Genomic DNA, 23,512 nt, shown 5'->3' with positions numbered 1-23,512 from the left:
TGAATCATTCCTGGTTTAGTTCAATAAAGTGACTGTACTGCTCAGTGGAGTTTCACCCGAAGTGTCTCTTGGCCACAGGGGAGCAGAGGCAAATCGCTGGGGGTTAGGGGGTATCTGATAGCAGGCTCTGTGCCTGGGGTCTCCGGCTCTGCCTGCCCCCCACCCACCCACCATGAATGAGTCCCAGTGTCTGGATGACCTGCCAATAGTCTCCAGGTGGTCGAGCGCTCCCAGGCAGGAGGTGGGACTCCGGGAGTTTTACAGCGAGTCCCAACGCCTGGCTTTGGAAGAGCTGATCTCCGGGGGCCAGGAGGCTTACACCGTCTTCCTGAAGAGGGAGAGGGTCCCGGGCTTCCTGTCCACCCAGGAGATCGCCGGCATCTTGCAGTCCACCATCAGACCCCCTGAGCTGGACAACGAGTCCCTGGACCAGTCCTACAGCGGCTCCAACGACTGCTCCTCGGGTACCTATTTCCCTGATGTCTCGGACATTGAGGTGCCGGTGCTGGACATTGGGTGGCCGGTGTACCCGGACAACTGGTACCGGGGGGTGACCCAGGTGGAGGTGTATTTCCAGCCCAGCTATGGAGAGCTCATCTACAGCTGTAAGGAGGCGATCCGGAAACTGATCAGGAAGGCACAGAAGGTATTGGGATTGGAATCTGCTGCATTACATCTGCTAAAATTGTTCTTAATTTTGGACCATTCGTTTAAATATTATATTATATTATTGTTATTATATATTATAATATATATATAATATATTACTAAATGGCCAACTTTTCTATCTAAAAAATATTTGTTTTTTTCTTTTATAAAGGCTGAAGTTAAGCTTTTGAACAAAGTGCTGCACAGGTTTATCTGCAAGGACAAAGCTTGTGGAATTGAAGGGACAATGGCAGCATGGACAGTGGCAGCATGGATTCTAGGCTGGCTAAGTGACTGGAAACGAGGTGGCTGTTTTCCGGGCTGGAGATCTCCAGCCTTTAATGCTGGCACCCCCTGTGCCTTTCTGTGTTCTGCATGTTTCTTCTAGACTGGGGTGTGCAGGCCACAATTTCATAGCACGCTGGTGACACCAAGGTCGGAAGTATGGTGAACTGTGAGGAGGATGGTGACAATGCCTTCAAGAGGACTTAGACTGGGGGGTGGGGGGGGGGCATGTGGCGCAGTGGTTAGTACTGCGGCGCTGAGGACCCAGGTTCGAATCCCAGCGCTGGGTCACTGTCCGTGTGGAGTTTGCACATTCTCCCCGTGTCTGCTTGGGTCTCACCCTTCACAACCCAAAGATGTGCAGGTTAGGTGAATTGGCCTTGCTAAATTGCCCCTTAATTGTGAAAAAAATTAATTGGGTACTCTAAATTTATTTTTAAAAAGAGGACTTCGACTGGGGGGAATGGTCAACCGGGTGGTGGATGACATTTCAGTGCAAGGGAGTGTGATGCCCTTTGATGTTGTTTCCTTTTGGTCAAGTCACCGATTTACCTTCTGTCCCCGTTGAACACCGCAGGGGCGAGGGTGCCTTACTGATGCCATTAGTCACATTTTGGTTTAATGTCTTAAGTTTAATTTGTGATTTGGTTTTGGTTTAAGACTGTTCCCTTTAAGGGACTGTCCCTTTAATTTGTCCCTCAGTTCATTTTATTTTATTTACTTAGTTCTTTGTGTTGCAAAAATAGTTGGTAGGTGTTACAGCCCTCACGGAGGTCATGGGGTGTGGACCATTCGGTTCCCCATGACATCCACAGAGTACAAACTTCCCCGGTAATGGGGCGGGTCGTCCCCTTTAACAACTGGAGCCCTCATAATATAAAAACCCCGACCTCTGTGCTAGGCAAGGAGGGGGACCCTTCCGGGGAGTGGAGAGATATTGTGTATAGACAATAAACCAGTATTATTGCAGCTTTATAAATAGAGGCATAGAATACAAAAGCAGGGACGATATGGCACACTCTAGTAAAACACTAGCTCCGCCAAAACTGGAGTACTGTGTCCAATTCTGGGCACCACACTTTGGGAAGGACGTGGAGGCCTTTAGAGAGGGTGCGGAAAATATTCACAAGAGTGGCCACAGAGATGAGGGACTTCAGTTTGTGTGGATATATTGGATGAGAGGAGGTTTGATTAGAGGTATTTGAAATCCTGAGAGAATAGATATGGAAAAGCTACTCCTATTGGTGAAAGGATTGAGGAAGCAGAGGTCAGAGGTTGAAGTTGATTTATGGTGACATGAGGGGAATAATTATATATGCATCAAATAGGCATCTGGAATGTGAATGTGTGTGTGTGTGTGCTGGAAGCAGATTGAATTGTGGCTTTCAAAGGGATTTGGATAACCATCTGCTGAAGAGGAAAAGATTTGTCCATATTTGGCAGGGGGGAACATAGGACCAGCCGAGTTGTGCTGACAGACAGCTGGCTCAGACACGCAGTCAAAATGCCTCCTCCTGTGTTTGTAAGTATTGTATGGATGATGAAAGTGTGGTGGGGCCCAGGGTACTCATCCTGGATTTTCCCACGTGGTTCCTAATCTCAAATGGCACCCCGGGTGGTATAGGTTTGCCAGATAGCTTTCAGCCCTGGAATTTGGAACACATTATCAATCTATTTTTGCCTTATTATGACTTGGAACCATCCTGACTGATTCCACTTGGAGAGCTTGTTCTGAATATTTTTTATCACCAATTTGCTCCCTTTTTGAGCAGTTTCCAGATGTTCTAATGTAGGGGTGGGCAAACTTTTCCGTGCAAGGGCCACATTCAGAAATTCACAATTTTAAAGGGCCGCATCGTCTATTAAGTAAAATAATTACTTCACCCGGTTATGATTCTGGGCGCCTCATATAGAACATAGAACAGTACAGCACAGAACAGGCCCTTCGGCCCTCGACGTTGTGCTGAGCAATGATCACCCTACTCAAGTCAACGTATCCACCCTATACCAGTAAGTAACCCAACCCAACAGCAGCCCCCCCCTCCCCCCCATTAACCTTAAAAAAAAATTTTAATTTAAAAAAAAAAAAATTTTTTTTTTTATTAATGACTTGGTGGGCCGCATAAAGACCTTTGGCGGGCCGCATGCGGGCCGTAGTTTGCCCACCCCTGTTCTAATGGGATTAGGGTTCACTGTATGCCACTGATCTCTGGCCGGTACAAATCTGGACACACTGCATGGCAATTTTCTCAGCAAAATGGGATACGTGAACAATTCCTCAGTACGCAAGGGGGAGAATTCAGAATGTCCAATTCACCTAACGAGAATGCCTTTCGGGACTTGTGGGAGGAAACCGGAGCACCCGGAGGAAACCCATGTAGACGCAGGGAGAATGTGCAGACTCCGCACAGACGGTGTTAACGGCAGTAAAGTTATTGGACTAGTGGTGGGATTTAAATTTAATTAATAGATCTGGAATTGAAAGATGCTCTTAGAAATGACAACCATCATATATTGTTGCAATGACCCATCTAATAAACGGTCTAATAACTTTTGGGGAAGAAAGTCTTACCTGGTCTGACCCACTGTGGGCAGCACGGTAGCACAGTGGTTAGCACTGTTGCTTCACAGCGCCAGGGTCCCAGGTTCGAATCTGGCTTGGGTCACTGTCTGTACGGAGTCTGCACGTTCTCCCTGTGTCTGCGTGGGTTTCCTCCGGGTGCTCCGGTTTCCTCCCACAAGTCCCGAAAGGCATTCTCGTTAGGTGAATTGGACATTCTGAATTCTCCCCCTTGTGTACCCGAACGGCCGCCAGAATGTGGCGACTAGGGTATTTTCACAGTAACTTCATTGCAGTATTAATGTAAGCCTACTTGTGACAGTAAAGATTATTATTATTATTAACTGTGACTCCAGATCCACAGCAATGTGGTTGAATCTTAACTGCTCTCTGAATTAGCCTAGCAAGCCACTCTGTTCAAGGGCAATTAGGGATGGGCAACAAATACTGGCCTTGCCAACGATGCCTGCAATCCATGAGAGGTAAAAGGAATAATTACATTCATACGAAGACGGTTAAAGCTGAATCCCAGAAATAATTCTTCAGACTGATGTGGAATGGTGTTCCGAGAGGTGCAAAATCAATTGGAATGTTTCAAAAGGAGAGAAACATTTTGGAAATAAATGTATTTTCGGATATCGCTGGCTGCGAGGTATTTAAATAGCTGCCAAGGCTGACAAATTACTAGGCTTTGGAATGGAATAGATGGCCTGATATGTTCCATCAGTTTCATGGAAAAATTGTGAGTCTAGCTCAGATACTGTGGCTTGTACATAGAACATACAGTGCAGAAGGAGGCCATTCGGCCCATCGAGTCTGCACCGACCCACTTAAGCCATCACTTCCACTCTATCCCCATAACCCAATAACCCCTCCTAACCTTTGTTTTGGACACTTAAGGGCAATTTAGCATGGCCAATCCACCTAACCTGCACGTTTCTGGACTGTGGGAGGAAACCGGAGCACCCGGAGGAAACCCACGCAGACACAGGGAGAGCGTGCAGACTCCACACAGACAGTGACCCAGCGGGGAATCGAACCTGGGACCCTGGCGCTGTGAAGCCACAGTGCTAGCCACTTGTGCTACCGTGTAGCGGTGCATGCGCTTGACGTTTCGGCGCTAGACTGTAAAGATGTCACATTTGTGTGTCATTGAGTCAGGCACAGAGTGATACATATTGGTAGGTTGGGTGCAGCTGAGTGACCTCATTGGATTCAGTGGCTATCTCACGTTGAAAAAGTGAGTACTACTATTCATTTAGGCATTTAACACCTGCAATGGAATAAGATTACAGGATGTCTGCGAGAGGTTCAGTGTTCATGGGGGATTTTGTTTTGTGTTTTTTAAAAGCTTGTGAATTATTATAAATGGTAAGTTTTCATGCGTCATCTCAACTTGAGATTTGCATTGGTTTAAAATTCTAAAGTTAGTTGGTCTTTCGTTCCTCCATGCAGAGGGAGATGTAGGTAGAAATGGACATTTGCTGCAAAGAAAAATATTAAATACCCCAGGTACTGGAAATTTAAAAAACAGAAAATGCTGGAAGTGCACAGTAAGTCAGAGACAATAAACAAACTAACTAGTGTTAACCTTCGTACAGTGGTAATTCTCACCTCAAAAGGCAGTGTGGGTTCAAATCCCACTCCAGAAACTTTTTAAAAAATGTTTTACATTTTATTTTTTTAAATTTAGAGTACCCAATTATTTTTTCCAATTAAGGGGCAATTTAGAATGGCCAATCTACCTATCCTGCACATCTTTGGGTTGTGGGGGTGAAACCCACGCGTCACGGGGAGAATGTGCAAACTCCACACAGACAATGACCCAGGGCCGGGATTCGAACCCGGGTCCTCAGCAGTGTGAGACAGCAGTGCTAACCACTGAGCCACCATGCCGCCCCCACTCCAGAAAGTTGTGCACAAAACCTAGAGTGATGCACCCATTGCTGCATGGTCAGAAGGCACTGTCCGAGACCCCTTTTGAGTGCTGTATAAGATCCCATTGTTTTTCCAGATGCCCTGGTCAATAATTATGCATCAATCTACACCAATAATAATCAATTTATTATTGCCAAAAGTAGGCTTACATTAACACTGTAATGAAGTTACTGTGAAAATCCCCTAGTCGCCACACTCCGGCGCCTGTTCGGGTACACGGAGGGAGAATTCAGAATGTTCAATTCACCTAACAAGCACGTCATTCGGGGCTTGTGGGAGGAAACCGGCCCACCCGGAGGAAACCCACACAGACACGGGGAGAACCTGCAGACTCTGCACAGATAGTGACCCAAGCGGGAATCGAAAACCCACACAGACACAAAGAGAACCTATAGACTCCGCACAGCCAGTCCCAAGCGGGAATCGAACAGGTCCCTGGCGTGTGAAGCAACAGTGCTAACCACTGTGCTGCCCTGCCACCCATCTGGTCATTTAATCACTATTCTGTTGTGGGACCTAGTTCTAGGCAGAAACGCTGCCATTTGTTTCCACAGTATCTGCACAGGGTGTTTGTGTTTAACAGTACATAATTGACCTACATTAACTTTCGGTCAAGCAAAATCTTGGCATTAAAATTCTCATCCTTGTTTTCAAATCCTCCATGGTCTTGGCCCTTCCTATCTCTGATATCCTGCAGTCCCACAACCTGTCAAGATTGTGCTAATTCTGACCTCTTGTTCATTCCCAATTTGAGAGACCCATATGCATTCCTTAGTTATTATTGACTCATGTCTTCATTTAATATTTTATCCATTACTTTTTTTCCCAGCAAAAATATTTTTTCCTCTTTGGTAATTTCTGCAGGAGATTACCTTATTACCCAATCAAAAGACCAATTCGTAAATCTGCTTCCATATCCCTGTCAAAGCAGGCATTGTATGAAAATAATGTGGTTTCTGTCCTTTGATTTTTCCCTTCAGAGGAAGTACATAGTACATAGAACATACAGTGCAGAAAAGGGCTATTCGGCCCATCGAGTCTGCACCGACCCACCTAAGCCCTCACTTCCACCCTATCCCCGTAACCGAATAACCCCTCCCAACCTTTTTGGTCACTAAGGGCAATTTATCATGGCCAATCCACCTAACCTGCACGTCTTTGGACTATGGGAGGAAACCGGAGCACCCGGAGGAAACCCACGCAGACACGGGGAGGATGTGCAGACTCCGCACAGACAGTGACCCAGCGGGGAATCGAACCTGGGACCCTGGCTATCCACTTGTGCTGCCGTGACATGGTTATAGTTGGTGTCTTCTCAGAGAGATCTTAGAGATTGGGATAAGGCTTTGTATGTGTAGCTTCAAGTGGAAGCTTTCATTCTATTTCTTATGTTGTTTTAGTCAACCAACACACTATCTTGACTGCATCACGGTAGTGCAGTGGTTAGCACTGTGGCTTCACAGCGCCAGGGTCCCAGGTTCGATTCCCTGCTGGGTCACTATCTGTGCGGAGTCTGCACGTGCCCTTAGTGTCTAAAATGTCGAGGAGGGGTTATTGGGTTACCGGGGCGGGGGGGGGAGGGGGGTAGGGTGAAGTGATGGCTTAAAATGGGTCGGTGCAGACTCAATGGGCCGAATGGCCTCCTTCTGCACTGTATGTTCTATCATTGCTTGCAAATCTATTGAGCTTTCAGAACCTTTATTGGTTACTCTTTTGGACAAGGCCAGGCAGGTTTCTACTGAGAGTTCAAGTGCATAGTAATGCATTTTTTAAAGTTTAAAAACTTTGGTGAATGATTGAGTCTTTCAGTAGCTTCTCTTTTGTAGTAACGTGTTAATTACACCACAATAATATGAGTTGTTGAACACAAAATGATCTGAAGCTGAATAGGGCGCAGCTTCTCACAGTCCAATTATAGAGTATCTTATTTGCACAGCTTTACAGGATGATGGAAGGGAACACATTTTTAGCAACTCTGGTTTAAGAATTATAAGATAAAGCTGCCAACCAAAGGTCAGTAAAAATATTCATCTGAAGAGCTTTATAGATCCACTAAATACCAGTCTTGATCTGGCTACTGGAAGCAAATACACCTGGCTGCTGAAGAATCCCAGCTGGCCAAGGTACTGAATCACCACGCTGTCCTGATGTGAAACATAATAATAATCTTTTATTGTCACAAGTGTGAAGTTACTGTGAAAAGCCTGATGTACCATCAATTGGATTCAAGACACGATTAGGATCCGAACTGTGGCTTTAATCAGCTAGTTGTTAGCCTGGTGGTCGACTACAGAGTAAGGCCGACCGCCGGGAACTCTGGGTACTTATACCCCGCCTCCGAGGCGGGGTCTACTTGCCTCTCGACCAATTGGTGAGCAGTCACATGACTAGTCCCAGCCAATCGGACGAGAGGCACATGACCAGCCAGAGCCAATGGGAAACCCATGCTCTGCACCAATGGCAGTGCTCACATTCATACCACCACAAAGCCCCTAGCCGCCACATTCCGGCGCCTGTTCGGGTAAGCTGGTACGGGAATTGAACCCGCGCTGCTGGCCTTGTTCTGCATCACCAACCAGCTAGCCCACTGAGCTAAACCAGCCCTATATGGCCTTTGCTGGACCAATGGCATAATTTTTCATAGCATGGTAACTGTGGGGGAAACCGGATGCGTAAACAGTCAAACTGCTATTACAATGATTTCCCGCTTTTGCCCACCAGTAATGGTGCTCCAAAGTATCCATGGAGCAAGGGCTCGGGAGGTGGGGCTGTGTATAATTGCAGAATGAGGAGGCTACAGTTGCATATCCAAAATTCAGCACGCTCAAACCTGAGACCATGTCGGATTTCCACGGATTTTAGACATCCAATCTGTACACAGCCTGAAACTAATAAAGATACTTTAATACAATAAATTCCCCAAAATAAAACAGATATAGCAGTGGTACAAATCCTGAACAGTGGTTAGCACTGTTGCTTCACTGCGCCAGTGACCTGGGTTCGATTCCCGGCTTGGGTTACTATCTGTGTAGAGTCTGCGCCGTGGCTGCGTTGGTTCCCCTCCCACAAGTCCCGAAGGACATGCTTGTTAGGTGAGTTGGACATATTGAATTCTCCCTCGGTGTACCCGAACAGGCGCCGGAATGTGGCAACTAGGGGACTTTCACAGTAGCTTCATTGTAGTGTTAATGTAAGCTTACTTGTGACAATAATAAAGATTATTATTAATTATAATTGCTTCACTACTGGTGGCTATGCCCTCCGTTACACAATCCCCAAACTCTCTCTGTCTCTCTTTTCCTCCCTCCTTTTTTTAGGATTCTCCTTAAAATCTACCTCTTTGCCCAATCTTTCGGTCATCTGTCCTAATAGCTCCTTATGTGGCTCAGTGCCCTGTTATGTCTTGTGAATTGCCTTGAGTTATTTCACTATGTTAAAGGTGGTGTACAAACATAAATTGGTGTTGCAAAGAACTTTAGAATCTGCATGAAAGCAATGTACAAACACAGGTTTGTTTGTTCTTTTTAAACATGGATATAACATAATCCTGTGAGATGTCACAAACCAAGCTTTGTGGACTGGTAAAATGGCCTCATTGTGGTAAATGGGAGGAGTGGGAATGCAAAGAGATGCATGTCGCAAAAGGAAGGCGAAAACAATGCCACTTAACTCCCCGTTATGGCAGTGTATACCGTTGCTGGGAGCCTGTCATTGTTGCTGTGGAGATGGCAGACTTGGTAGCCATGAATAGGCAGCTTGATGTTTGGGTGTGTGTGGTTTATACTGAGGGTATAGGTCTGAAGGGATAGGTTACAGGGTGACGATTCACCCTCGAGGAATAGATGCACCAATATACAGAGGGAGAAGCTTGTAGGGTTTCAGTCATTCGAGCCTGTGGGATTGGATTACTGCCTGCAGTTCTCTGTCACAGACCTATTTTTAAATATATATGTGCGCCTATTTATCAGCTGCCTTTGGGTGAGGTTGTAAAATAATCTGGAAAGCTAGAAAACCAGGTTCTTTCAGATGGTATTTTTTTCAGATTTGTTCATGGGATCGTAAGCATTGCTGGCAAAGCCAATAATTAGTGACCATTCCTAATTGCTCTTGAGAAGTTGTTGGTGTGCGGCTTTCCTGAATCGCTGCTGCTCATGTGGTACTGGTGCACCCTGTTGGGGGCGGGGTGGCGGGGGGGGGGGGGGGGGGGGGGGAGTTCCAGGATTTTGACTCAGGTTAACAAATAAACAGCAATGTGTTTAATAATAATCTTTCTTATTGTCACAAGTAGGCTTACATTAACACTGCAGTGAAGTTACTGTGAAAATCCCCTAGTCGCCACATTCTGGCGCCTGTTCGGGTACAGAGGGGGAAAATTCAGAGTGTCCAAATTACTTAACAAGCACGTCTTTCAGGACTTGTGGGAGGAAACCGGAGCACCCGGAGGAAACCCGCACAGACACGGGAAAAACGTGCAGACTCCACACAGACAGTGGCCCAAGCCGGGAATCGAACCCTGGTCCCTGCCGTTGTGAAGCAACAGTGCTAACCACTATGCTACCGTGTTTCCAAGTCAGGATGGTGTGTAACTTGGAGGGGCACTTTAGGTGCATGGGAGCACCAGCAGGGAACATCAGCACCTAATTGGGCTTCTAGGCGATAGAGATAGTGGGTTTGAAAGACGCTGTAAGAAGAAGCCATGGCGAGTTATTGCAATGCATCGTGCCGATGTGTGTGTTGCTGCTGCTGTGCGGTGCTGGTGGAGGGAGTAAATCTGAAGTGTAGTGCATTCATTCCACACTTCTCCATAATGTGGAGTATAAATACATTCCCATTTTCTTTGTAAACACTTCAGTTTAGCTATCTCCACAATTCCCAGTTATTGGTTTCCATTTACACCCATGTCAGAGCGAATGTAACCCTTTCTCCATTAACAAAACTCTCATACCTTTTCTCAGTTTGACTGAAATTGAATATCTCACAATTTTAATCGCTTCTAGCTTTTTAAAACTTGTTCCGAGGGCAGGCAAATGGGGTTAGCTTAGATAGGCTTTTTGGTTGGCAGGGACCAGTTAGGGCCGAAGGGCCTGTCTCCCTGCTGTTGAATCTATGACATAAAGCCATAAGCTCCTTTTTTTTCCCAATGTTTTTATTTGCTATGCTTTCTGTCTTTTGTTTTGGTTAGACCTGTAACGGCAGTCTTTTCTTTTTTTTTGAAAATGTTTTTATTGAGCTTTTAACATCACAAATTCTCAGGGCCAAACAAGACCAACACCCCTATTAACAAAGTTCTGACTGACAACAGTAACAATAGCCCCCCACTTAACGAAAATAGCTCTCTTGCAGACTTTACATTGACAGACTTGGCCAAAACACACACTTAGTGGAACATTGTGGTTCAGGCATTAATTTACCAGCAAACTAGTCTCTTGTAGTTTTCCTCCCTTTTGCCTGTCTCCAGTGTTTCACTTTCCCCCACCCCTTCCTTTCTCTTCCTTGTTCCATGACTTGCTCTGTGTCCTCTTTTTTTTTTTTTCCCCCTCTCCTCCCTATGTGTTGGTTGCTGCCCATGAACAGGGCTTGAAACAAGTTGGAGAAGAGCTTCCATGTCCTGCGAAAGCCTCCTTACGACCCACGGATGGCGAACTTTACCTTTTCCAGCCTGAGGAACTCCGCCAGGTCGGACAGCCAATCTGCAGCCTTGGGTGGTGCTGCTGATCGGCAGAATATCATTGAGTCTTTGGTGGGCGATCAGGGGGGCAAAGGCTGGGGCGTCAGCCCCCCCTCCCCATGAAGAGCTCCGGCTGCTCTGATACCCCGAAGACCACCACAAGTGGGCTCGGCTCCACCCTCATTCCCACAGCCCTGAACATGGCCTCAAAGAAGGACGTCCGGTACCCGACAACATAGAACATAGAACGATACAGCGCAGTACAGGCCCTTCGGCCCTCGATGTTGCACCGACATGGAAAAAAAACTAAAGGCCATCTAACCTACACTATGCCCTTATCATCCATATGCTTATCCAATAAACTTTTAAATGCTCTCAATGTTGGCGAGTTCACTACTGCTGCAGGTAGGGCATTCCACGGCCTCACCACTCTTTATGTAAAAAACCCACCTCTGACCTCTGTCCTATATCTATTACCCCTCAATTTAAGGCTATGTCCCCTCGTGCTAGCCACCTCCATCCGCAGGCGAAGGCTCTCGCTGTCCACCCTATCTAACCTCTGATCATTTTGTATGCCTCTATTAAGTCACCTCTTAACCTTCTTCTCTCTAATGAAAACAACCTCAAGTCCATCAGCCTTTCCTCATAAGATTTTCCCTCCATACCAGGCAACATCCTGGTAAATCTCCTCTGCACCCGTTCCAAAGTTTCCACGTCCTTCCTATAATGAGGCGACCAGAACTGTACGCAATACTCCAAATGCGGCCGTACTAGAGTTTTGTACAACTGCAACATGACCTCATGGCTCCGGAACTCAATCCCTCTACCAATAAAGGCCAACACACCATAGGCCTTCTTCACAACCCTATCAACCTGGGTGGCAACTTTCAGGGATCTACGTACATGGACACCGAGATCCCTCTGCTCATCCACACTACCAAGAATTTTACCATTAGCCAAATATTCCGCATTCCTGTTATTCTTTCCAAAGTGAATCACCTCACACTTCTCCACATTAAACTCCATTTGCCACCTCTCAGCCCAGCTCTGCAGCTTATCTATGTCCCTCTGTAACCTGCAACATCCTTCCGCACTGTCTACAACTCCACCGACTTTAGTGTCGTCTGCGAATTTACTCACCCATCCTTCTGCGCCCTCCTCTAGGTCATTTATAAAAATGACAAACAGCAACGGCCCCAGAACAGATCCTTGTGGTACGCCACTCGTAACTGAACTCCATTCTGAACATTTCCCATCAACTACCACTCTCTGTCTTCTTTCAACTAGCCAATTTCTGATCCACATCTCTAAATCACCCTCAATCCCCAGCCTCCGTATTTTCTGCAATAGCCGACCGTGGGGAACCTTATCAAACGCTTTACTGAAATCCATATACACCACATCAACTGTTCTACCCTCGTCAACCTGTTCAGTCACCTTCTCAAAGAACTCGATAAGGTTTGTGAGGCATGACCTACCCTTCACAAAACCATGCTGACTATCCCTAATCATATTATTCCTATCTAGATGATTATAAATCGTATATTTTATAATCCTCTCCAAGACTTTACCCACCACAGACGTTAGGCTCACCGGCCTATAGTTTCCGGGGTTATCTCTACTCCCCTTCTTGAACAAAGGGACCACATTTGCTATCCTCCAGTCCTCTGGCACTATTCCTGTAGCCAATGATGACCTAAAAATCAAAGCCAAAGGCTCAGCAATCTCTTCCCTGGCTTCCCAGAGAATCCTAGGATAAATCCCATCAGGCCCCGGGGACTTATCTATTTTCACCTTGTCCAGAATTGCCAACACTTCTTCCCTACGCACCTCAATGCCATCTATTCTAATAGCCTGGGTCTCAGCATTCTCCTCCACAATATTATCTTTTTCCTGAGTGAATACTGACGAAAAGTATTCATTTAGTATCTCGCTTATCTCCTCAGCCTCCACACACAACTTCCCACCACTGTCCTTGACTGGCCCTACTCTTACCCTAGTCATTCTTTTATTCCTGACATACCTATAGAAAGCTTTTGGGTTTTCCTTGATCCTACCTGCCAAAGACTTCTCATGTCCCCTCCTTGCTCGTCTTAGCTCTCTCTTTAGATCCTTCCTCGCTTCCTTGTAACTATCAAGCGCCCCAACTGAAACTTCACGCCTCATCTTCACATAGGCCTCCTTCTTCCTCTTAACAAGAGATTCCACTTCTTTGGTAAACCACGGTTCCCTCGCTCGACCCCTTCCTCCCTGCCTGACTGGTACGTACTTATCAAGAACATGCAATAGCTGTTCCTTGAACAAGCTCCACATATCCAGTGTGCCCAACCCATGCAGCCTACTTCTCCAACCTACACATCCTAAGTCATGTCTAATGGCATCATAATTGCCCTTCCCCCACCTATAACTCTTGCCCTGCGGGGTATACTTATCCCTTTCCATCACTAACGTAAAGGTCACCGAATTGTGGTCACTGTTTCCAAAGTGCTCACTTACCTCCAGATCTAACACCTGGCCTGGTTCATTACCCAAAACCAAATCCAATGTGGCCTCGCCTCTTGTTGGCCTGTCAACATATTGTGTCAGGAAACCCTCCTGCACACATTGTACAATGAACAACCCATCTAATGTACTCAAACTATATCTTTTCCAGTCAATATTTGGAAAGTTAAAGTCTCCCATAACAACTACCCTGTTACTTTCGCTCTTTTCCAGAATCATCTTCGCCATCCTTTCCTCTACATCCCTAGAACTATTAGGTGGCCTTTAGAAAACTCCCAACAGGATGACCTCTCCTTTCCTGTTTCTAACCTCAGCCCATACTACCTCGGAAGAAGAGTCCCCATCTAGCATCCTTTCCGCCACCGTAATACTGTCCTTGACTAGCAGCGCCACACCTCCCCCTCTTTTGCCCCCTTCTCTGAGCTTACTAAAACACCTAAACCCCGGAACCTGCAACAACCATTCCTGTCCCTGCTCTATCCATGTCTCTGAAATGGCCACAACATCGAAGTCCCAGGTACCAACCCATGCTGCCAGTTCCCCTACCTTATTTCGTATACTCCTGGCATTGAAGTAGACACACTTCAAACCACCTACCTGAACACTGGCACCCTCCTGCGAAGTCAAATCTGTGCTCCTGACCTCTATACTCTCAATCTCCCGTACCCCAAAACTACAATCCAGGTTCCCATGCCCCTGCTGAATTAGTTTAAACCCCCCCAAAGAGCACTAACAAATCTCCCCCCCAGGATATTGGTGCCCCTCAGGTTCAGATGTAGACCATCCTGTCTATAGAGGTCCCACCTTCCCCAGAAAGAGCCCCAGTTATCCAGAAATCTGAATCCCTCCCTCCTGCACCATCCCTGTAGCCACGTGTTTAATTGCTCTCTCTCCCTATTCCTCATCTCACTATCACGTGGCACGGGCAACAACCCAGAGATAACAACTCTGTTTGTTCTCGCTCTGAGCTTCCATCCTAGCTCCCTAAAGCCCTGCCTGACATCCTTGTCCCCTTTCCTACCTATGTCGTTAGTGCCAATGTGGACTACGACTTGGGGCTGCTCCCCCTCCCCCTTAAGGACCCAGAAAACACGATCCGAGACATCACGTACCCTTGCACCTGGGAGGCAACATACCAAACGTGAGTCTCTCTCGCTCCCACAAAATCTCCTATCTGTGACCCTGACTATTGAGTCCCCAATTACTAATGTTCTACTCCTTTCCCCCCTTCCCTTCTGAGCAACAGGGACAGACTCCGTGCCAGAGGCCCGTACCCCATGGCTTACCCCTGGTAAGTTGTCCCCCCCACAAGTATCCAAAACGGTATACTTGTTACTCAGGGGAACGACCACAGGGGGTCCCTGCACTGACTGCTTCTTCCCAGTCCCTCTTACAGTTACCCATCTATCTCCAGTCTTTGGTGTAACTACTTCCCTGAAGCTCCTAACTATGACCACCTCTGCCTCCCGAATGATCCGAAGTTCATCCAGCTCAAGCTCCAGGTCCCTAACACGGTTTTTGAGGAGCTGGAGTTGGGTGCACTTCCCACAGATTAAATCAGCAGGGACACTGACGGCGTCCCTCACTTCAAACATTCTGCAGGAGGAGCATTGTACTGCCTTCCCTGACATCACCTCTAGATTTAAAAAAAAAACAAGAAAAAGAAAAAGAAAGGAAGAGCTTACCCGATATTCCCTCAAACCCTGCTGCCGCTAAAAGGTAAGCAAATTTACAGGCACTCACTCACCTTCACGACAGGCCCCTGCCCCCGCTTCCCAACAACCGTGGTTTTTTTTTGGTTAGAGGAGGAGGTAGGGTGGGAAACACTGACGAAGTGTTTCGGGTTTAACTGTCACTTGACAACAGCCCCTCCACAAACCACCTTCAAATTAGGCTGACCGCACTGCACGTATGCAAATTTCCCCAGAACAGCTGATCAGTAGCTCTGCTCTGCTGCCCTCTGCTGGATCAAAGTCTGGGGCAAAACCAGAACATGTGGGTGTGGTTGGCTGGGATTTGTCCCCCACCTCCAGGAAGAACCCACCCATTTCTGTTCTCATGAGGTGTGCCCTGTGCACCACCTTTAGTTGCATTAGGCTCAGCCCTGAGCATGTGGAGGTGAAGTTTGCCCTGTGCAGTGCTTCGATCCAGAGCCCTCACCTTATCTCTCTGCCTAGTTCTTCCTCCCACTTTTTCTCTGTCTTCTCCAGGGTTGAGCATACCTCTTCTAAAGTTGTTCATGTATCTCCGCACAGTTCCCCTCCCCTTGTTCGCCCGCGTTCAGTAGTCCTTCCTATAGTGAGTGTCGTGGTATCTGGGGGTACGTCGTTGTTTCCTTGTGGAGGAAGATTTTGACCTGTATGTACCTCGGGTCATTTCCTCTTAGGAGTTGAAACATCTCCGTGAGTTCCTCCAGGATCGCTACTCTACTGTCCGTGTACATGTCCCTAACCATCAGTGCCCCCTCGTCCTGTCTCCACCTCTTGAAGGAGGGGTCCATTGTTGCGGGGGTGAACCTGTGATTATTGCAGATGGGGGATATGGTGGACATTTCAGTTAGTCCAAAGTGTTGTCTCGCTTGATTCCACATTCTGAGTGTGGCTACTATTGCTGGCTTGTCCAGTATCTGGCCGGGGGAGATGCGAGTGCGGTTGTGGCTAGCGCTCCGAGTGATGTCCCTGCACAAGAATTTTCCTCCATTGTCACCCATCCCGGCTGCTCCCGGTTCCTTGACCCATCCCCGCACTCATTACCACAGGCCGCCCAGTGGTAGAACTGGAGGCTCAGGAAGCCAAAGCCTCCTACATTCCTCCTCTTTTGCAGCACCTTCTTCCTAATGGGTAGCACAGTGGCTTCACAGCGCCAGAGTCCCAGGATTGATTCCCCGCCTGGTCACTGTCTGTGCGGAATCTGCCCGTTCTCCCCGTGTCTGCGTGGGTTTCCTCCGGGTACTCCGGTTTCCTCCCACAGTCTAAAGACGTGCAGGTTAGGTGGATTGGCCATGATAAATTGCCCTTAGTGACCAAAAAGGTTGGGAGGGGTTATTGGGTTACGGAGATAGGGTGGAAGTGAGGGCTTAAGTGGGTCGGTGCAGACTCGATGGGCCGAATGGCCTCCTTCTACACTGTATGTTCTAATCCTCGCCTGCTGCCCCCCCCGTCCCCGTCCCCGTCCCCCGAGCTCCCCACACGCACAAATGCCATGATTGACTTACCAACTGTGTTGAAAAGGCTTTGGGGATGTAGATGGGGAGGGATCTGAACAGGAAGAGGAAGCTGGGCAGAACCTTGATTGTCTGCACTCTCCCCGCCAGGGAGAGTGGGTTTCAGCCCTGACCCTGCGGGTCCTTTGTATCCTTTGCCTCCATCAGACTCGTCAGGTTCCACTTGTGGATCCTTGTCCAGTCGTGGGCTATTTGAGATTCACAGGTAGCACAATTTGGTCTGGGCCAGTTTGAACAGTAGACCTGCACATCTTTTGGGTTGCGGGGGTGAAACCCACGCAGACACAGGGACAATGTGCAAACTCCACACAGACAGTGACCGAGGGCCGGGATTCGAACCCGGGTCTTCAGCGCCGTAGGCAGCAATGCTAACCACTGTGCCACCATGCTGCCCCTTCCTCCTTTTTAAAAAGCTTTTTTTTTTCTCCTGAAGTTATAACCGGCAATGGCCGGCATGTTTCGGATGATGGGGGCTTCCTGTCCCGCTGTCTGAAGAGCCAGCAGGAAACATATCGCCTGCAGCTATCTCACACTTCAAGGAGCATTCATTGGCTACAGGCGGGATTCTGCAACTTTAGACTGTGCCTTTACTGTGCCTTTCCGCTCCATGTTCATATCCATACACCTTTTTTTGTCAATGCAAATCTGCCCCCTCCCATCCCCACGTACCATCTATCTCCTCTTCTTATATTCATTGCATCTTTGCTGAAGTCTCTCCTCGGTCTCTCTAAACACCGTTCCACCCCCTCTAATGCAGTATAATGTACAACACATTTTCTCCCTCTTTTAGCTCTGAAGAGGAGCCAAAAACGTATTTGAAACTTTGCCTCTTGTTTTCTTTCCCTACAGATGCTGCCAGACCCGCTGAGTTTTTCCAACATCCTCTGCTCTTGTTTCAGATTCCAGTATCCGCAGTATTATTTTGCTTTTATTATAGAGATGACCAGTGTTTGCTCTTTTGTGTCTTAGCAACGGTTTTTATTGTGCTTGCGTAGAATTCTGGCCATTATGTGTGCGCCAAGGTTGGCAGGCCATGGTGCCAAACCCGGGAACAAGGTGGCTCACCCTCGTTCACTCAGACCTTCGAGTCTTGCTGGCAGGACAAAATGTAATAATAATAATAACCTTTATTGTCGCAAGTCGGCTTATATTAACATTGCAATGAAGTTACTGTGAAAAGCCCCGAGTCGCTACATTCCAGTGCCTGTTCGGGTACACAGAAGGAGAATTCAGAATGTCCAATTCACCCAACAAAGCACGTCTTTCGGGACTTGTGGGAGGAAACCGGAGCACCCGGAGGAAACCCACGCAAACACAGGGAGAACGTGCAGAATCCGCACAGACAGTGACCCAAGCCGGGAATTTAACCTGGGACCCTGGTGCTTTGAAGCAACAATGCTAACCACTGTGCTACCGTGCCATATATCTATGTGCACTTGTCAGATACCTTTGGGCAAGGGTATAAACTGACCCTGAAACCTCTGCAGTGTTAGCTTTTCTAGATAGCTCAATGAGGCCATACAGCAGGATTGGTTTGAAGGACCATTTTTTGGAATGAGGTAAGCCTGTAGTATCGAAGGCCGTATCAGACAGGAGGGAGGACCTCAGTGGTAGTGTGTGCTCTTGCAGTGATGGCTGCTAAAGTACCCTTTCCACCGTCTTGTTTTACTGCTATCCCCTATTTGATCATGGCATGTATTACACTTCTAGGGGAATACCAAACCGGTTATGGAGGAACTATGACTGTGGATAGAGTGGGGGTTTCAGATTGCAAAAGCACAGCCCCTGTGTTGTGCATTCCCTCAACGTCAACCCAAAATCCCATGCGAAAATCTGAAATGTTACGTTCTCATTTTCGTTGTTTTTGCCCTGCAGGTCATCGCCCTGGTCATGGACTCTTTCACCGATATTGACATTCTCAAAGACCTTCAGGAGGCTTGCCGGAGGAGACGCATCCCTGTTTACATCCTCCTCGATCACTCTGGGCTCCCACAGTTTCAGCAAATGTGTCGGGACGCTGGTGTCCGTGTGGAGGAGGAGGTGGTACGTATTTGAATGGAGGTATTAAATGTGATGCGCCCTTTCAGAAAATGCAGCCACTGACCATCGAGCAAGTGTGGAGCAGGAGGGGGAGTGAGAGGAATAATCCACGGCGAATTTTCCACTCTTCCGCTGCTGTTCATAACAATGCAGGGATATGATTCAGAATTGTAGTCTTGCCTATCAAATAATTATTATATAGAGGTATGCCCATGAAAATGTGTATATCTACAGCGGTCTGTTCTGACGGGCATCGTTTCAAATTCATTCATTTGCTTTCTTTCCAGAGGATGAGAGTCCGCACAGTAACGGGATGCACTTACTGCACAAGGACAGGGGCCAAAGTTATCGGCAGAGTCCATGAAAAATTCATGTTAATTGATTGTGATAAAGTAGCCACCGGCTCGTACAGGTAAAAATTAAATGGCGCTTCTAATCTGTGAATATTCTTTTTTTTTTATATTTAAAATTTTTTTTTTTTAGAAATTTAGAGTACCCAATTAATTTTTTCCAATTAAGGGGCAATTTAGCGTGGCCAATCCACCTAGCCTGCACATTTTTGGGTTGTTGGGGCAAAACCCACGCAAACACGGGGACAATGTGCAAACTCCACACGGACAGTGACCCAGAGCCGGGATCGAACCTGGGACCTCGGCGCCGTGAGGCAGCAGGGCTAACCCACTGCGCCACCGTGCTGCCCTATCTGTGGATATTCTGCAGTTGGTCTACATTTTGTAAATTTTAAGTAGCCGGTTTTATCCTGATTTAGTTCCTTTTTTATATTTTAGTACGACCGACCTAAAAGTGGGTGTCCAATTAAAATAGTTTCTTTTATGGGGGCGAGGGTGGTGAGGAAGTGGAGGAGTTCAGTGAATGTTCTTTGCCTTGAAGTAGGAGGCCTGTGTAATGCTTTCAGTAACCCCCTCTGCAGTATACTCTTAAACTGTGCAACAAACATTTGGAGGGCATTTTGCCCAGTGGTAAATCATGATACTGTATGATGAAAATCATTCAACTGACTGCAGCATTGAATGTCAAAGCTGACTTTCGGTACCTCAGAATGGGAAGCAGAAAACCAGCCGTGGTTGCCACTCTGATGCCTTCAGTGTATGTAATAATAATAATCTTTATTGTCACAAATAGGCTGACATTAACACTGCAATGAGGTGACTGGAAAATCTCCTCGTCGCCTCACTCCGGCACCTGTTCGGGTACACGGAGGGAGAATCAGAACGTCCAATTCACCTAATAAGCGTGGCACCGTGGGTTAGCACTGCAGCCTCACCGCGCTGAGATCCCAGCTTCGATCCCGGCTCTGGGTCACTATCCGTGTGGAGTTTGCACATTCTCCCCCACATCCCAAAGATGTGCAGGGTAGGTGGATTGGCCACGCTAAAATTGGCCCTTAATTGGAAAAAATTAATTGGGTACGCTAAATTTATATTAAAAAAATTTTTTTTTTTTAATTCACCTAACAAGCACGTCTTTCAGGACACGTGGGAGGAAACCCACACAGGCACGGGGAGAACATGCAGACTCCGCACGGATAGTGACCCAGTGCCGGGATCAAAGCTGGGGCCTCAGCGCAGTGAGGCTGCAGTGCTAACCACTGTGCTACACTGCCGCCCCACGGTGTGTAGGCACGTGGTTTCAGAATATCCACTTGGATGAGGCTCCAGGCTGACAGTGGATCAGAACCTCGGCAAAAGTTGTTGACCACAGCAGGAGGGAAATTGGGGGCGGGTGGGGAGGGAAACACTTTGGGTGATGTTGGTTAAGCACAAATTATTTTTGAAATCAGTCCTTAAAGCAATCATTGTGCGTCATCTTTAAAGTCCCGTGTCCGTCTTTTTTCTCCGCTCATACTTTGCCGTGTCTCGTTCTTCCGCAGTTTCACCTGGACGGATGGGAAGCTGAATCGCAGTAACTTGACCGTGCTCTCGGGGGAACTGTCCGAGTTTTATGACGAAGAGTTCAGAATCCTGTACGCCCAGTCGCAGCTCATACCAACCTGGCCAGCAGGCTGTGGGAATCATGCCACCTATGAAGAGGCTGCAGCAAAGAGGTTGCTGCCTCGAGGCCCCTCATTCACTAAAGCCTTGGAGAAAAGGATTATATGTTCTCCAAATAAGCGTAAACCTGAGGTCCTGGAGCAAATTGATGAGAAGAAGCCGCGCTCACAGAGGTCTGTTGGCTCCGATGACAGTCGTGCATCTGAAGCATCTACCATTGGCAATAAAGCCCCACTTAAAGCCCCACTTAGAAACAATGAGGTACGCAAGCTTAAGGAAGTGAGGAGCATTTCTATGCAGACGGAGCTTGAGGTGCAGCCAGGGATTGTTGTGATCAGTGCTTCCACACAAAGCTGTATTTCGGCGAAGGAGGTGGCAACCCAAACTGCATTCTTATCAAAATCGATGGCAACTCAGACCTGTGCTGAAGTGGTCACTGCTCCTGTACCGCTGTCTCCCAAGAAGATGTTGGATGCAGATGGATGCCCAGCCAGTGGAGAGCCAACCAACTCACCCAGTCAGCCTCCTCCCTCTCCAACAGATTCCAACGATGGCTCCAGTAGTTCATCATCCCCGGCCGCCTCCGAGGTTCAGGCGGGTCGTGGTTCTGTCAGTTATCCTTACACAGGAATCCACAGTGCAAACTCCTCGCTGAGGAATTGCTTTCAGAAACTCACAAAAGAACGACAGTTTCACTACACCACCATTCGTTCCAAACTGGACAGCATGGTTGCCATCCTCTCTCGGAGCCGACACCTGAATAAGTTCCACGGCGGTGAGCTGGGCCAGTACGGTGCCAGGGGCAGTAGAGAATTGATGACCAGGAAGAGAGTTTTGGGCTTCAGGGAAGTATCCACCTTGGCAAATTTGGCACTGCGGAACTAATCATTTCAATCTGTGCCCAATTTAACATTTTCCCAGGTTCATGCAAATGAATTGGTGATTGGTAGAACTTTGACATTAGCAGTGCAATATTTAGTCAAGGGGTTAATGTCAGTAACCAGATATAATGCTGGTTGAGCCGGTGATTCTATAGTAATATGTTCAGTAAGCAGGGAAATCTATGATGACTGTACACGCCAGCATGTACGAGGGAGAAGGACTATTCCCAGTGTTGACACACTGCCTCCCTCTAAAATAGACTCTTTTTAAAAAGAAGAATCTTTCTCCGGGTGTTGCTCGGCAGGTAGCACTATCCCCTCACAGAATCCAGGATTGAAGCCCCACTCCAAAGCCTTGAGCTTAAGATTCCGGCTAATATTCCGGTTCAGTACTGAGGGAGCACCTCACTATCTGAGGTGCTGTCCTACAGAAATGATGTTAAAACCAACTCCTATCTGCCCCCTCAGGTGATGTTAAAGATCCTCTGCAATCGAAAGATCCCAACAATCAAAACCTCGGGAGGTCATGAAGACGTTCTTAATGCAAGCCTCTCTTTCCTTACGGGTCTTCAGTGCCTTGTTACATTTTATATTCCAAAGTCTCATGTATGACCGGTGAAGACAAAAGAGCAACGATCAGAGGAAAAGCTGTGCCAGTGATGGTGGCCGCAGCAATTCAGAATTAAATTGGGGTCTATCCTGAAGCTGTGGGTCCAATCAGAATTTTGAATCTAGAATGATTTCATGAGCAAAAGTGCAAACAAGAAAATGTTAAAAGTTGAATCCAAAACCTGCCATGTGGAAACATTCAAATGTGTCACCTCCGTTGCACTTCCAGAATACGATTTTTGACATTTAACTCTGCACTTCTTTGAAGCCTGGCGCGGGATTCTCCGTCGCTTTTTAAGACAGCGTGAACGGGCCGCTGCCAGGAGAAATTGTGGCCCCTGTAAGGGGCCAGCACGGCGCTGGAGCGATTCACGGCAATCCAGCTGCCGATCCCGGCGCGAACTGTGCGCCGTGGGATCCGCGCATGCGCAGTGGCACCGGCCCCGCGCATCATGGCGCAGGAGTACAGGGGCCGGCACGTAGGAAAAGAGGTCAGGGGACAGAGAGGCCGGCCCGCCGATTAGTGGGCCAGTCCGCATCAGACGCTCCCCCTGGGGTCAGAGCCCCCCCCCCCCAAACAGGCTGCCACCCGACCCTTGCACGCAGAGTTCCCGCCGGCTGGACTCAGCGTTTTCACTGCGGCCGCTTGGCCCATCCTGGGCCGAGAATCGGCGGACCGGCCACGTAGAGCGGCCCGCGACCAGCGCCGTGCCAAACACGCTGGTGCCAATAGCGCCGATTCTCCGCTCTGTGGAGAACCGCGTGCCGGCAGCATGGCCCGGTCACGGGGATTCTCTGGCCTGGCCCCAGGCTGAGAGAAACCAGCCCCTGATGTTGTAATTCAAAAACATTGTTGACCAGGTCTTCAAGTTTATATAAGAGGGAGTTTCCTTTTTGATCATTTCAATTCTAAATTCAAGAACTGACTTGCATGATTCCTCACAGAAAAATGGGAACCAGAAGACTTTCAGAAGGTCTTTCATAAATGTTATAATCTAGGGTTATGACACTCTTTGCTGTAAGTTCGCCATAAATAGCGATATAGAGAGAACAGTCCATTTGGCCCAACAGGTTTGTGCAAGTGTTTCTGTATCACACAAGCTTTCTTGCACCTTGTTTCATCTAAACATAGGAATATATCCAGGT

General features: G+C 47.7%; 1 protein-coding gene across 1 annotated transcript; it reads left to right on the top strand.

The window, feature by feature from the left end:
- fam83d (family with sequence similarity 83 member D) lies at nt 1–22,735 on the top strand. The gene is made up of 4 exons (XM_038803594.1): nt 1–646; nt 18,700–18,867; nt 19,152–19,276; nt 20,756–22,735. Exons 1-4 carry the CDS (start codon nt 173–175, stop codon nt 21,759–21,761), a joined length of 1,773 nt encoding a protein of 590 aa, XP_038659522.1. The 5' UTR covers nt 1–172; the 3' UTR covers nt 21,762–22,735.
- The last annotated feature ends 777 nt before the right edge of the window (nt 22,736–23,512 follow it).

This window comes from Scyliorhinus canicula, chromosome 7, assembly GCF_902713615.1.
Source record: "Scyliorhinus canicula chromosome 7, sScyCan1.1, whole genome shotgun sequence".
Lineage (NCBI taxonomy): Eukaryota > Metazoa > Chordata > Chondrichthyes > Carcharhiniformes > Scyliorhinidae > Scyliorhinus > Scyliorhinus canicula.
Note: the sequence above shows the minus strand (reverse complement) of the source record. Positions and strands in the feature narration are given on the sequence as shown.